The sequence below is a fragment of the Andrena cerasifolii genome, unplaced genomic scaffold (genome assembly GCF_050908995.1).
Source record: "Andrena cerasifolii isolate SP2316 unplaced genomic scaffold, iyAndCera1_principal scaffold1699, whole genome shotgun sequence".
Taxonomy (NCBI): Eukaryota; Metazoa; Arthropoda; class Insecta; order Hymenoptera; family Andrenidae; genus Andrena; species Andrena cerasifolii.
In genome coordinates this window covers 1-15,744 of record NW_027486591.1, presented here as the reverse complement: position 1 = coordinate 15,744, position 15,744 = coordinate 1, and the positions used below count along the sequence as shown (strand labels likewise).

The 15,744-nt window shown below is 16.5% G+C and overlaps 1 protein-coding gene across 1 annotated transcript; it reads right to left on the bottom strand.

The window, feature by feature from the left end:
• Window positions 1-1,142: 1,142 nt before the first annotated feature.
• On the bottom strand, window positions 1,143-4,331 carry LOC143378248 (uncharacterized; the record flags this gene model as incomplete). The annotated part of the gene is made up of 3 exons (XM_076829996.1): window positions 2,039-4,331; window positions 1,530-1,720; window positions 1,143-1,484 (listed from the first exon to the last, which is right to left on the bottom strand). Coding segments are annotated over exons 1-3 (2,634 nt in total), but the record flags the coding sequence as incomplete, so codon positions are not given.
• Between the last annotated feature and the right edge of the window lie 11,413 nt (window positions 4,332-15,744).

The window sequence follows — 15,744 nt, the reverse complement described above, 5'->3', positions numbered from 1 at the left end:
TTTTTTTATTTATTTTTGTTTTAAATTATTTGTGGGATAAATAAAATATATTTAATATAAACAGGAAAGATATATATATATAAGATTGAAAGAAACTAATACTAATACAAGATAACCGACTACGACACAAACAACTCGATTTAACACAACGACTCAGTACATCTACACACTCTGCCGGTTGTTCCAACTCTGTCCTTTCCGCGGAAAACTCGCCTTTCCGAAAAAGGACGCTACATCCCCACCACGCACGCTTTTCAAGTCGCCCTCATGCCCAAATATGGACATCGCTCCGCCGCGCGCTTTCTCGCCCCGACAAACCCTTGCGCGCGTCGCTGGGCCCGGTGACGCGTTGGGTTTTCCCCAACGGGCCTGTCTCCTCCGAGGTTCTCAACGTCTCGCTGAACTTATTCCGATACTACATTCGGCCATCCTGATATGACATCTGCCCTCAGATGTCCTTGGTTCTACCCTACACCGATTCGCTATCATCGGACAGGTCGTCTTCCTCGTCGGTGACCCACGGCTTCATGTGGTCGGCAGCCGTAGACGTCGTCCGCGGACCCTCGTGTTCTCCAACCTTTTCCACCACGTAACGGTTATTCCTCAATACCCTTTTTACGCAATAAGGCCCAAAATACTTCGCATGGAACTTCAAGCCTGGACCGGCTTGCGTTCTTTTAATTGCTATCAGCTGGCCCTGCCTGTACTCCGTGGCCTTCTTTGCGATTCTTGTTAAACGATTTTCTGTTCTGCGCTTGAACCTCCGCGATTTTCCTCTTCGCTCGTAACCGCATCTCGTCACGCTCTTCTTGAAACATAGCGATCCACTCACCCTCTATCAACTTTCTGATTTCAGGATCCTCACGCATTCTTACATGTGTACCAAACAACAAACGAAAAGGCGTTGTATTGGTACTCCTACTCGGTGTCGCGTTCAGATATTTCTGAGCTGATTCGAGGTATTTGTACCACTCCTCCGGCTTCTTATGTTTCCGCTCGGCTAGAATACAATTTATACAATTTCGTACAACTTTTTCTACTTTCTGACGCATTCCCTTAAACCAATAGTCTCTCTTTAACAACGCCTCAGTCTTAATCACCCCAAAGTGACCGCGTTCGTGCACCCGGCGGACTACCTGTACCTGCATTGGTTTAGGTACGACCACCAGCGGGGTGTCATTTACCACTCTGTACAACACGTCACGACTTACAACATAGCCATTCTTTCGGTATTGCTCGATGTTGTCACAAATTTTCCGCAATTCATCGTCTCCTCGTTGAGCTTCACGCAACCTGACAATAATTCCGTCATCATCTTCCTCTACTAGCATAATTGTAGGCAACGGATTTCTACTCAGGGCGTCGACATGAACCATACTTCTACCCGGCCTATGCTCAATCGTATACTGAAATTCCTGGAGCAGAAGAACCCACCTAGCTACTCGCACGCACAAATCTTTCTTATTCATTGTCAACGTAAACGCCTGACAATCAGTAACAATTTTAAACGAAATTCCTAACAGGTAAACTCGAAACTTTTTCAAGGATTTAATGATCGCTAAAACTTCAAGTTCATAACTCGGGTATTTTTCCTCGGCAGGCGTAGTTTTCCCACTCGCGTAATACACGGGATGGAAGGCACCATCCTGAGTATCGCGCTGCAATAAAATTGCTCCATATCCTAAACCAGACGCATCAGTGTGCAGCTCTGTCTCGGCGCCTGTACGATATAATTTTAATACCGGTGCACTACTCAACGTTAACTTCAATTTATTAAGCGCTTCCAGTTCCAACGCACCAAACCTAAACTTGACATCCTTTCTCAACAAATCCGACATTGGACGCGCTATTACTGAATAACGATGGATAAATTTTCTAAAATATCCTGTTAAGCCTAAAAAACTCTGAACGTCCTTCACACACTGAGGTTTCGGGAATTTAATTACGGCTCTAGTTTTATGTTCTGACGGCTGAATGCAAGCATTTTCGACAATATGCCCTAAGTATTCCACCCTCGTTTGCAAAAATTTACATTTACCCCAATTCACTACTAATCCGAATTGACTCGCTACGCCCAACACAGCTTCAAGGTTTGCAATTGCACTTACAACATCATTCGCTAGAACTATTATATCATCCATGTAAACGCGCACCATTCCCACCGCTATTAATTCTCTGAACACGGCATGTATGAACCTTTGGAAAACGGCTGGCGAATTACAGAGTCCGAAAGGCACTCTCAAAAACTCGTAATGGCCGTTGGGTACAACAAAAGCGGTATACTTTTGACTACCTTCTTCAATGGGCACATGAAAAAACCCATTCTTTAAATCAAGTGTGCTAAACACTTTCGCGCCCTGTAGTGAGTCTAACTCGTCCTCTATTAACGGCAAAGGGTACCTGTCCTTCACTATTTTCTTATTCAGGTGTCTAAAATCAATGCAAATTCTAATTGTACCATCTTTTTTCACAACCAACACTATCGGACTCCCATAATCTGAGTGAGACGGTCGTATAATCCCATTCTCTACCCACGCCTTTATTTGTTCATCGACTATTGCTTTTTCCTTAGGAGACAATCGTCGCGGTCTTTGGTAAACAGGCACATCATCAGTAAGAATAATGTTCATCGTAACCCCCACTTCGCGTGTTTTATTAGGCTTATAATTTTCGACTAAAACTTCTATTGCCTCTCTATGCTCAGGAACTGTAACATGCGACAAATCAACTCCATTCACTGCAGGTTCAACACTAATGCTATACACTTCTGGCACGTCTAGCTTCCTAATAGAAATTTCTCCCCCTTTCATAATTAGCTTTACGGAGTCTAGAAAATCTGTACCAATTATTAAACCGTGTGACGTCAACACGTCAGGTACAACATGTATATCTATTGGATACACTACATGATCTATCGTTATGTGTGTTGAAAATACTCCTAACGTATGATGGCTTTCCACCGCAACGCCGCGAAATTGTAAAATCGTATTACTTAGTCTAGGCGCGCCAATTTTTACATAATGATCTGCTCGTATTAAATTCAAATCGCTACCCGAATCTATTAACGCTACTAACTCACAATTTTCAATCTGTACCTCCTTAAGGCGCTTTTTCCTCGACGCTTCCGATGTACTACTCACATCCTTTACAGGTTTACTCTCGCCTTTACATTCAAGCGCAATATGCCCATACCCCTGACACTTAAAACACTTCATGCCTTTACTTTTCGTCGGACAAGTCGCACTTAAATGGTTCCGGTCCCCACATAAGAAACATTTTCTTACACCTCCTTGCATCACAGCTCCAACACCTTCTCGGACCGCCTTCTTCGTCTTCTCTTCAGTTCGCCTGCTCTTCACTCTTGCATTCTCCTTCATGGCTTCGTAGGACTCGAACTTCTCCTTCAGCTCTCGTACGCTTTTGGCTCCGTACAATATCATTTTATTGCACTCATCGTCTTGAATCCCTTCAATAATATATTTAATGGTCGCGGTGACTTCCATGTCTGCTTGTTTGGCTATCTCCAGCATTTGGTAGATGTACTCCTGGTATGATTCATTTGTTTTCTTGGTTCTGCGCGATAATTCCTTATGTATCTTATGGACGTCTACCACTCGTGCAAACTCGGATCTCAACGCTTGCTTCATTTCAGACCACTTACGACAACATTTCTCATAGTTGACGTACAACTTAGCCGATCCGCGCAACAATCGCTTCGCATATACGATTTTTTGAATATCACTCCATTTGCACAGCTCCGCCATATCTTCAAATTCTTCGAGCCAGCAACGGACGTTTACTTTATCATCACCGCTAAACGTACCCATAGACTCCTCAACATCCTTAAACGTCAACATTTGCGTTTGCCTTGTGCATTTCTTAACATCATCATCTTCACTTTCGTCAGAACCATCTTCATCTTCATCTGCATCTTCCCCATGCTCGGCTTCCAACGTAAGAGCAGCTCTCAGCCGATCTTGCAGCTCCTTCTTCTTTCCGGATATCTTCAGCTTACGGCTCTGCAACTCCTGCTTCAACTCGGGCAGCTTCATTGCGTCAACTCGTGCCAGCCTAGCATTGCCGCCATCTTTTTCCCCAAGATCAACAATAGTATTATCAGCACTTCCCGCGTCACTCATTGTGAATATCGGTTTATTTTAACTCTTTCGTAACAGTACTTCACCGTCACAGCACAACAACCGTTTCACTGGATACAACTTCACGATTACCGCGTAAATAGCTTTGACCGACAATCCTGTTTTCCTGTGTTTTCTATCCCGGACGAGCCCCCAAAATTGTGGGATAAATAAAATATATTTAATATAAACAGGAAAGATATATATATATAAGATTGAAAGAAACTAAAACTAATACAAGATAACCGACTACGACACAAACAACTCGATTTAACACAACGACTCAGTACATCTACACACTCTGCCGGTTGTTCCAACTCTGTACTTTCCGCGGAAAACTCGCCTTTCCGAAAAAGGACGCTACATCCCCACCACGCACGCTTTTCAAGTCGCCCTCATGCCCAAATATGGACATCGCTCCGCCGCGCGCTTTCTCGCCCCGACAAACCCTTGCGCGCGTCGCTGGGCCCGGTGACGCGTTGGGTTTTCCCCAACGGGCCTGTCTCCTCCGAGGTTCTCAACGTCTCGCTGAACTTATTCCGATACTACATCATTTATTTATTTTTTTTTAATTTTTAAAAATTTTTTTTACTAATTTTTATAATTTTTTTTTAAATTTTGTTTGAATTTTTTACAATTTTTTTATAAAAATTTTATTTTATTTTTTTAACAAAATTAAAAAAAATTTCTTCATTTTATATTTTTTTTTCAATTTTAAATTTTTTTTTTAATTTTTTTTATTTTTTTTTATATTCTTATCATTTTTTTATTTTTTTTAATTTTTAAAAAAATTTTATACTAATTTTTTTTAATTTTTTTTAATTTTGTTTTAATTTTTTACAATTTTATTAAAAAAAATTTATTCATGTTTTTAAAATTTTTTTCTTAATTTTTTAAAAAATTTTTTAAAAAAATTGTTTTAATTTTTTAACAAAATTTAAAAAAAACTTTTTTTCAATTTTTTAATTTTTTTAAATTTTTTTAAAATTTTTTTTTTTAAATTTTATAAAATTTATTTTATTTTTTTCAATTTTTTTTTTAAATTTTTGATAATTTTGTTTAAAATTTTTATTAAAAAAATTTGTTTTAATTTTTTACTAAAATTTAAAAATTTTTTTTTTAAATTTTGGTTTAATTTATTAACAAAATTTTTTAAAATTTATTTATTTATTTTTAAAATTTTTTTTTTATTTTTCTTTTAAATTTTTTATATATTTTTTTATTTAAAATTTTATTTTATATTTAAAATTTTTAATTTATTTTTTTATTTATTTATTTCTTTTAATTTTTTATTATTTTTTTATTTTAATTTTTTTTAAACTTTTTTAACAATTTTTTTAAAATTATTTTTATTTATGTTTTTAAATTCTTGTTTAATTTTTTAAAAAAATTTTTTAATTTTTTAATTTTTTAACAAAATTATAAAAATTCGTTATTTTGATATTTTTTCAAATTTTTAAAATTTTTTAAAAATTTTTTTAATTTTTTTTAAAAAATTTTATTTTATTTTTTAACAAAATTTAAAAAAAATTTCTTCATTTTTTATTTTTTTTTTTCAATTTAAATTTCTTTTTAATTTTTTTTATTTTTTTTTATTTTCTTATCATTTTTTTATTTTTTTTTAATTTTTAAAAAATTATTTTACTAATGTTTTTTAATTTTTTTGTGAATTTTGTTTTAATTTATTAACAAATTTTTTAAAAAATTATTTTTTATTTATTTTTTAAAATATTTTTTTTTAATTTTTTAATTTTTTATAATTTTTTTAAAATTTGTTTTAAAATTTTATAAAATTTATTTTATTTTTTTTCAAAATTTTTTTAAAATTTTTGATAATTTTGTTTGAAATTTTTTTTAAAAAAAAATTTGTTTTAATTTTTTACTAAAATTTAAAAAAAATTTTTTTTTAAATTTTGGTTTAATTTATTAACAAAATTTTTAAAAAAATTTTATTCATTTTTTAATTTTTTTTTATTTTTTAATTTTTTTTTCTTTTTAATTTTGTATATATTTTTTTATTTAAAATTTTTTTTTTATATTTAAAATTTTTATTTTATTTTTTGATTTATTTATTTCTTTTAAATTTTTTTTATTATTTTTCTTATTTTAATTTTTTTTAATTTTTTTAACAGTTTTTTTAAAATTATTTTTATTTATGTTTTTTAAATTTTTTTTTAAATTTTTAAAAAAATTTGTTTTAATTTTTTACTAAAATTTAAAATTTTTTTTTTAAATTTTGGTTTAATTTATTAACAAAATTTTTTAAAATTTATTTATTTATTTTTAAAATTTTTTTTTTATTTTTTAATTTTTTTTATTTTTCTTTTAAATTTTGTATATATTTTTTTATTTAAAATTTTATTTTATATTTAAAATTTTTAATTTATTTTTTTATTTATTTATTTCTTTTAATTTTTTATTATTTTTGTATTTTAATTTTTTTTAAACTTTTTTAACAATTTTTTTAAAATTATTTTTATTTATGTTTTTAAATTCTTGTTTAATTTTTTAAAAAAATTTTTTAATTTTTTAATTTTTTAACAAAATTATAAAAATTCGTTATTTTGATATTTTTTCAACTTTTTAAAATTTTTTAAAATTTTTTTTAATTTTTTTTAAAAAATTTTATTTTATTTTTTAACAAAATTTAAAAAAAATTTCTTCATTTTTTATTTTTTTTTTCAATTTAAATTTTTTTTTATTTTTTTTTAATTTTTTTTTTATTTTCTTATCATTTTTTTATTTTTTTTAAATTTTTAAAAAATTATTTTACTAATGTTTTTTAATTTTTTTGTAAATTTTGTTTTAATTTATTAACAAATTTTTTAAAAAATTATTTTTATTTATTTTTTAAAATATTTTTTTTTAATTTTTTAATTTTTAAAATTTTTTTTAAAATTTTTTTTAAAATTTTATAAAATTTATTTTTTTTTTTCAATTTTTTTTTAAAATTTTTGATAATTTTGATTAAAATTTTTTTTTAAAATTTGTTTTAATTTTTTACTAAAATTTAAAAAAATTTTTTTTTTAAATTTTGGTTTAATTTATTAACAAAATTTTTAAATTTTTTTTTATTTTTCTTTTAAATTTTGTATACATTTTTTTATTTAAATTTTTTTTTTATATTTAAAATTTTTATTTTATTTTTTTATTTATTTATTTCTTTTAAATTTTTTTATTATTTTTCTTATTTTAATTTTTTTTAATTTTTTAACAATTTTTTTAAAATTATTTTTATTTATGTTTTTTAATTTCATTTTAATTTTTTAAAAAAATTTTTTTTAATTTTTTAATTTTTTAAAAATTTTTTTTTAATCTTTTAATTTTTTAAAAAAAATTTTCTTAATTTTTTAATTTTTTTAAAAAAATTTGTTTTAATTTTTTAACAAAATCAAAAAAATCTTTATTTTTTTTTTTTCAACTTTTTAAAATTTTTTTAAAATTTTTTTAATTGTGTTTTAAATTTTGTTTTAATTTTTAAAAAAAAATTTATTTATATTTTTTAAATTTTCTTCTTGATTTTTTTTATTTTTTTAAATTTTTTTTAAAATTTTTTAAAAAAAAATTTTTTAAATTTTGTTTTAATTTTTTACAATTTTTTTACAATTTTCTTATTCATGTTTTTATAATTTTATTCTTAATTTTTACAAAAAATTTTAAATTTTTTTAAAAAAATTTTATGTGAATTTTTTAACAAAATTTAAAAAAAAATTTTTTTTTTCAATTTTTTTTAATTTTTAAAAAAAATTTTTTTACTTTTTTAACTTTTTAAAAAAAAATTGTTTTCATTTTTTAACAAAATTAAAAAAAATTCTTTATTTTGATTTTTTTTCAACTTTTTAAAATTTTTTTAAAATTTTTTTAATTTTTTTTAAAACATTTTATTTTATTTTTTTAACAAAATTTAAAAAAAATTTCTTCATTTTTTATTTTTTTTTTCAAATTTTAAATTTCTTTTTAATTTTTTTTATTTTTTTTTATTTTCTTATCATTTTTTTATTTTTTTTTATTTTTAAAAAATTATTTTACTAATGTTTTTTAATTTTTTTGTGAATTTTGTTTTAATTTATTAACAAATTTTTTAAAAAATTATTTTTTATTTATTTTTTAAAATATTTTTTTTTAATTTTTTAATTTTTTATAATTTTTTTAAAATTTGTTTTAAAATTTTATAAAATTTATTTTATTTTTTTTCAAAATTTTTTTAAAATTTTTGATAATTTTGTTTGAAATTTTTTTTAAAAAAAAATTTGTTTTAATTTTTTACTAAAATTTAAAATTTTTTTTTTTTTAAATTTTGGTTTAATTTATTAACAAAATTTTTAAAAAAATTTTATTCATTTTTTAATTTTTTTTTATTTTTTAATTTTTTTTTCTTTTTAATTTTGTATATATTTTTTTATTTAAAATTTTTTTTTATATTTAAAATTTTTATTTTATTTTTTGATTTATTTATTTCTTTTAAATTTTTTTTATTATTTTTCTTATTTTAATTTTTTTTAATTTTTTTAACAGTTTTTTTTAAATTATTTTTATTTATGTTTTTTAAATTTTTGTTTAATTTTTTAAAAAAAAATTTTAATTTTTTAATTTTTTAACAAAATTATAAAAATTCTTTATTTTGATTTTTTTTTTCAACTTTTTAAAATTTTAAAAAATTTTTTTTAATTTATTTTAAAAAATTTTATTTTATTTTTTTAACAAAATTTAAAAAAAATTTCTTCATTTTTTATTTTTTTTTCAATTTAAAATTTTTTTTTATTTTTTTTTAATTTTTTTTTTATTTTCTTTTCATTTTTTTATTATTTTTTAAATTTTTAAAAAATTATTTTACTAATGTTTTTTAATTTTTTTGTAAATTTTGTTTTAATTTATTAACAAATTTTTTAAAAAATTATTTTTATTTATTTTTTAAAATATTTTTTTTTAATTTTTTAATTTTTAAAAATTTTTTTAAAATTTTTTTTAAAATTTTATAAAATTTTTTTTTTTTTTTCAATTTTTTTTTAAAATTTTTGATAATTTTGTTTAAAATTTTTTTTTTAAATTTGTTTTAATTTTTTACTAAAATTTAAAAAAAAAATTTTTTTTAAATTTTGGTTTAATTTATTAACAAAATTTTTAAATTTTTTTTTATTTTTCTTTTAAATTTTGTTTATATTTTTTTATTTAATTTTTTTTTTATATTTAAAATTTTTATTTTATTTTTTTATTTATTTATTTCTTTTAAATTTTTTTATTATTTTTCTTATTTTAATTTTTTTTAATTTTTTTAACAATTTTTTTTAAATTATTTTTATTTATGTTTTTTAATTTCATTTTAATTTTTTTAAAAAATTTTTTTTAATTTTTTAATTTTTTAAAAATTTTTTTTTAATCTTTTAATTTTTTAAAAAAAATTTTCTTAATTTTTTAATTTTTTTAAAAAAATTTGTTTTAATTTTTTAACAAAATCAAAAAAATCTTTATTTTTTATTTTTTTTTCAACTTTTTAAAATTTTTTTAAAATTTTTTTAATTGTGTTTTAAATTTTGTTTTAATTTTTTAAAAAAAATTTATTTATATTTTTTAAATTTTCTTCTTGATTTTTTTTATTTTTTAAAATTTTTTTTAAAATTTTTAAAAAAAATTTTTTTTAAATTTTGTTTTAATTTTTTACAATTTTTTTACAATTTTCTTATTCATGTTTTTATAATTTTATTCTTAATTTTTACAAAAAATTTTAAATTTTTTTAAAAAAATTTTATGTGAATTTTTTAACAAAATTTAAAAAAAAATCTTTTTTTTTTCAATTTTTTTTAATTTTTTAAAAAAAATTTTTTTACTTTTTTAACTTTTTAAAAAAAAATTGTTTTCATTTTTTAACAAAATTAAAAAAAAATTCTTTATTTTGATTTTTTTCAACTTTTTAAAATTTTTTTAAAATTTTTTTAATTTTTTTTAAAACATTTTATTTTATTTTTTTAACAAAATTTAAAAAAAATTTCTTCATTTTTTATTTTTTTTTCAAATTTTAAATTTCTTTTTAATTTTTTTTATTTTTTTTTATTTTCTTATCATTTTTTTATTTTTTTTTATTTTTAAAAAATTATTTTACTAATGTTTTTTAATTTTTTTGTGAATTTTGTTTTAATTTATTAACAAATTTTTTAAAAAATTATTTTTTATTTATTTTTTAAAATATTTTTTTTTAATTTTTTAATTTTTTATAATTTTTTTAAAATTTGTTTTAAAATTTTATAAAATTTATTTTATTTTTTTTCAAAATTTTTTCAAAATTTTTGATAATTTTGTTTGAAATTTTTTTTAAAAAAAAATTTGTTTTAATTTTTTACTAAAATTTAAAAAAATTATTTTTTTAAATTTTGGTTTAATTTATTAACAAAATTTTTAAAAAAATTTTATTCATTTTTTAATTTTTTTTTATTTTTTAATTTTTTTTTCTTTTTAATTTTGTATATATTTTTTTATTTAAAATTTTTTTTTATATTTAAAATTTTTATTTTATTTTTTGATTTATTTATTTCTTTTAAATTTTTTTTATTATTTTTCTTATTTTAATTTTTTTTAATTTTTTTAACAGTTTTTTTTTAAATTATTTTTATTTATGTTTTTTAAATTTTTGTTTAATTTTTTAAAAAAAATTTTTAATTTTTTAATTTTTTAACAAAATTATAAAAATTCTTTATTTTGATTTTTTTTCAACTTTTTAAAATTTTTAAAAAATTTTTTTAATTTTTTTTAAAAAATTTTATTTTATTTTTTTAACAAAATTTAAAAAAAATTTCTTCATTTTTTTTTTTTTTCAATTTAAAATTTTTTTTTATTTTTTTTTAATTTTTTTTTTATTTTCTTTTCATTTTTTTATTATTTTTTAAATTTTTAAAAAATTATTTTACTAATGTTTTTTAATTTTTTTGTAAATTTTGTTTTAATTTATTAACAAATTTTTTAAAGAATTATTTTTTATTTATTTTTTAAAATATTTTTTTAAAATTTTTTAATTTTTAAAAATTTTTTTAAAATTTTTTTAAAAAATTTATAAAATTTATTTTATTTTTTTTTCAATTTTTTTTTAAATTTTTGATAATTTTTTTTAAAAATTTTTTTTTAAAAATTTGTTTTAATTTTTTACTAAAATTTAAAAAAAAATTATTTCTCTTTATTTTTATTTAAATTTTGGTTTAATTTATTAACAAAATTTTTAAAAAAATTTTATTTATTTTTAAATTTTTTTTTATTTTTTTAATTTTCCTGTTAAATTTTGTATATATTTTTTTGTTAAAAATTTTTTTTTTATATTTAAAATTTTTATTTTATTTTTTTATTTATTTATTTCTTTTAAATTTTTGTTATTATTTTTTTTATTTTAATTTTTTTTTTTAATTTTTTAACAATTTTTTTAAAATTATTTTTATTTATGTTTTTTAAATTTTTTCTTAATTTTTTTAAAAAAAAATTTCTAATTTTTTAAAATTTTATTGTTTAATTTTTTTTAAAAAACTTGTTTTAATTTTTTAACAAAGTTTAAAAAAAATTTCTTCATTTTTTAATTTTTTTTCAATTTTTTTAAATTTTTTAAAAATTTTTCTAAAATTTTTTTAAAATTATTTTTATTTATGTTTTTAAAATTTTTTTCTTAATTTTTTAACAAAATTTAAAAAAATTCTTTATTTTTTATTTTTTGTTCAATTTTTAAAATTTTTTAAAAATGTTTTTAAAATTTTTTTTAAATTATTTTTATTTATGTTTTTAAAATTGTTTTCTTCACTTTTAAAAATTTTTTTTTAAATTTTTTAAAACTTTATTTTTTAATTTTTTTTTAAAAATTTGTTTTAATTTTATAACAAAATTTAAAAAAAATTCTTAATTTTTTAATTTTTTTTATTTTTCTTTTAAATTTTGTATATATTTTTTTATTTAATTTTTTTTTATATTTTAAATTTTTTTATTTTTTTTATTTATTTATTTCTTTAAAAAAATTATTATTTTTTTTTTTATTTTAACTTTTTTTAAATTTTTAAAATTTTTTTAACAATTTTTTTAAAATTATTTTTATTTATGTTTTTAAAATTTTTTTCTTAATTTTTTAAAAATTTTAATTTTTTAAAAATTTTTTTAAAAAAATTGTTTTAATTTTTTAACAAAATTTAAAAAATCTTTTTTTTCAATTTTTCTTAAATTTTTAAAAATTATTTTACTAATGTTTTTTAATTTTTTGCAAATTTTGTTTTAATTTATTAACAAATTTTCTAAAAGATTATTCTTTATTTATTTTTAAATTTTTTTTATTTTTTTTATTTTTCTTTTAAATTTTGTATATATTTTTTTATTTAAAATTTTTTTTTATATTTAAAATTTTTATTTTATTTTTTTATTTATTTATTTCTTTTAAATTTTTTTATTATTTTTTTATTTTAATTTTTTTTAAAAAATTTTTAACAATTTTTTAAAATTATTTTTATTTATGTTTTTTAAATTTTTTTCTTAATTTTTTAAAAAAAAAATTTTGAAATTTTTAAAATTTTATTTTTTAATTTTTTTAAAAAACTTGTTTTAATTTTTTAACAAAATTTAAAAAAAAATTCTTCATTTTTTATTTTTTTTTTAATTTTTAAAAAAATTTTTTACTAATTTTTTTAATTTTTTAAAAATTTTGTTTTAATTTTTTACAATTTTTTTAAAAAAATTTTATTCATGTTTTTACAATTTTTTTCAAAAATTTTTATTCATGTTTTTACAATTTTTTTTAAAAATTTTTATTCATGTTTTTAAAATTTTTTTCTTAATTTTTTAAATTTTTTTTTAAAAAAATTGATTTAATTTTTTAACAAAATTTAAAAAAAAATCTTTTTTTTTCAATTTTTTAAAATTTTTTAAAAAATTTTTTTTTATTTTTTTCAAATTTTTTTTAAATTTTTGATAATTTTTAAAAAAAATTTTTTTTAAAAAAAATTGTTTTAATTTTTTACTAAAATTGAAAAAAAAATTATTTATTTATTTTTTAAATTTTGGATTAATTTATTAACAAATTTTTTTAAAATTATTTTTATTTATTTTTTAAAATATTTTTTTTTAATTTTTTAATTTTTAAAAATTTTTTTAAAATTTTTTTTAAAATTTTATAAAATTTATTTTTTTTTTTCAATTTTTTTTTAAAATTTTTGATAATTTTGTATAAAATTTTTTTTTTAATTTGTTTTAATTTTTTACTAAAATTTAAAAAAAAATTTTTTTTTAAATTTTGGTTTAATTTATTAACAAAATTTTTAAATTTTTTTTTATTTTTCTTTTAAATTTTGTTTATATTTTTTTATTTAATTTTTTTTTTATATTTAAAATTTTTATTTTATTTTTTTATTTATTTATTTCTTTTAAATTTTTTTTATTATTTTTCTTATTTTAATTTTTTTTAATTTTTTTAACAATTTTTTTTAAATTATTTTTATTTATGTTTTTTAATTTCATTTTAATTTTTTTAAAAATTTTTTTAATTTTTTAATTTTTTAAAAATTTTTTTTTAATCTTTTAATTTTTTAAAAAAAATTTTCTTAATTTTTTAATTTTTTTAAAAAAATTGTTTTAATTTTTTAACAAAATCAAAAAAATCTTTATTTTTTATTTTTTTTTCAACTTTTTAAAATTTTTTTAAAATTTTTTTAATTGTGTTTTAAATTTTGTTTTAATTTTTTAAAAAAAATTTATTTATATTTTTTAAATTTTCTTCTTGATTTTTTTTATTTTTTAAAATTTTTTTTAAAATTTTTAAAAAAATTTTTTTTAAATTTTGTTTTAATTTTTTACAATTTTTTTACAATTTTCTTATTCATGTTTTTATAATTTTATTCTTAATTTTTACAAAAAATTTTAAATTTTTTTAAAAAAATTTTATGTGAATTTTTTAACAAAATTTAAAAAAAAATCTTTTTTTTTCAATTTTTTTTAATTTTTAAAAAAAATTTTTTTACTTTTTTAACTTTTTAAAAAAAAATTGTTTTCATTTTTTAACAAAATTAAAAAAAAATTCTTTATTTTGATTTTTTTCAACTTTTTAAAATTTTTTTAAAATTTTTTTAATTTTTTTTAAAACATTTTATTTTATTTTTTTAACAAAATTTAAAAAAAATTTCTTCATTTTTTATTTTTTTTTTCAAATTTTAAATTTCTTTTTAATTTTTTTATTTTTTTTTATTTTCTTATCATATTTTTATTTTTTTTTATTTTTAAAAAATTATTTTACTAATGTTTTTTAATTTTTTTGTGAATTTTGTTTTAATTTATTAACAAATTTTTTAAAAAATTATTTTTTATTTATTTTTTAAAATATTTTTTTTTAATTTTTTAATTTTTTATAATTTTTTTAAAATTTGTTTTAAAATTTTATAAAATTTATTTTATTTTTTTTCAAAATTTTTTTAAAATTTTTGATAATTTTGTTTGAAATTTTTTTTAAAAAAAATTTGTTTTAATTTTTTACTAAAATTTAAAAAAATTTTTTTTTTAAATTTTGGTTTAATTTATTAACAAAATTTTTAAAAAAATTTTATTCATTTTTTAATTTTTTTTTATTTTTTAATTTTTTTTCTTTTTAATTATGTATATATTTTTTTATTTAAAATTTTTTTTTTATATTTAAAATTTTTATTTTATTTTTTGATTTATTTATTTCTTTTAAATTTTTTTTATTATTTTTCTTATTTTAATTTTTTTTAATTTTTTTAACAGTTTTTTTTAAATTATTTTTATTTATGTTTTTTAAATTTTTGTTTAATTTTTTTAAAAAAAATTTTAATTTTTTAATTTTTTAACAAAATTATAAAAATTCTTTATTTTGATTTTTTTTCAACTTTTTAAAATTTTTTAAATTTTTTTTTAATTTTTGTTAAAAAATTTTATTTTATTTTTTTAACAAAATTTAAAAAAAATTTCTTCATTTTTTATTTTTTTTTCAATTTAAAATTTTTTTTTATTTTTTTTTAATTTTTTTTTTATTTTCTTTTCATTTTTTTATTATTTTTTAAATTTTTAAAAAATTATTTTACTAATGTTTTTTAATTTTTTTGTAAATTTTGTTTTAATTTATTAACAAATTTTTTAAAGAATTATTTTTTATTTATTTTTTAAAATATTTTTTTAAAATTTTTTAATTTTTAAAAATTTTTTTAAAATTTTTTAATTTTTAAAAATTTTTTTAAAATTTTTTTAAAAAATTTATAAAATTTATTTTATTTTTTTTCAATTTTTTTTTTAAATTTTTGATAATTTTTTTTAAAATTTTTTTTTTAAATATTTGTTTTAATTTTTTACTAAAATTTAAAAAAAAATTCTTTATTCCTTTTTTCCATTTTTTAAAATTTTTTAAAATTTTTTTAATTTTTTTTTAAATTTTGTTTTAATTTTTTAAAAAAATTTATTTATGTTTTTTAAATTTTTTTCTTAATTTTTTAAAAAAAAAAATTTCAAATTTTTAAAATTTTATTTTTTAATTTTTTTTAAAAAACTTGTTTTAATTTTTTTAACAAAATTTTAAAAAAAATTCTTCATTTTTTATTTTTTTTTAATTTTTAAAAAAATTTTTTACTAATTTTTTTTAATTTTTTTAAAAATT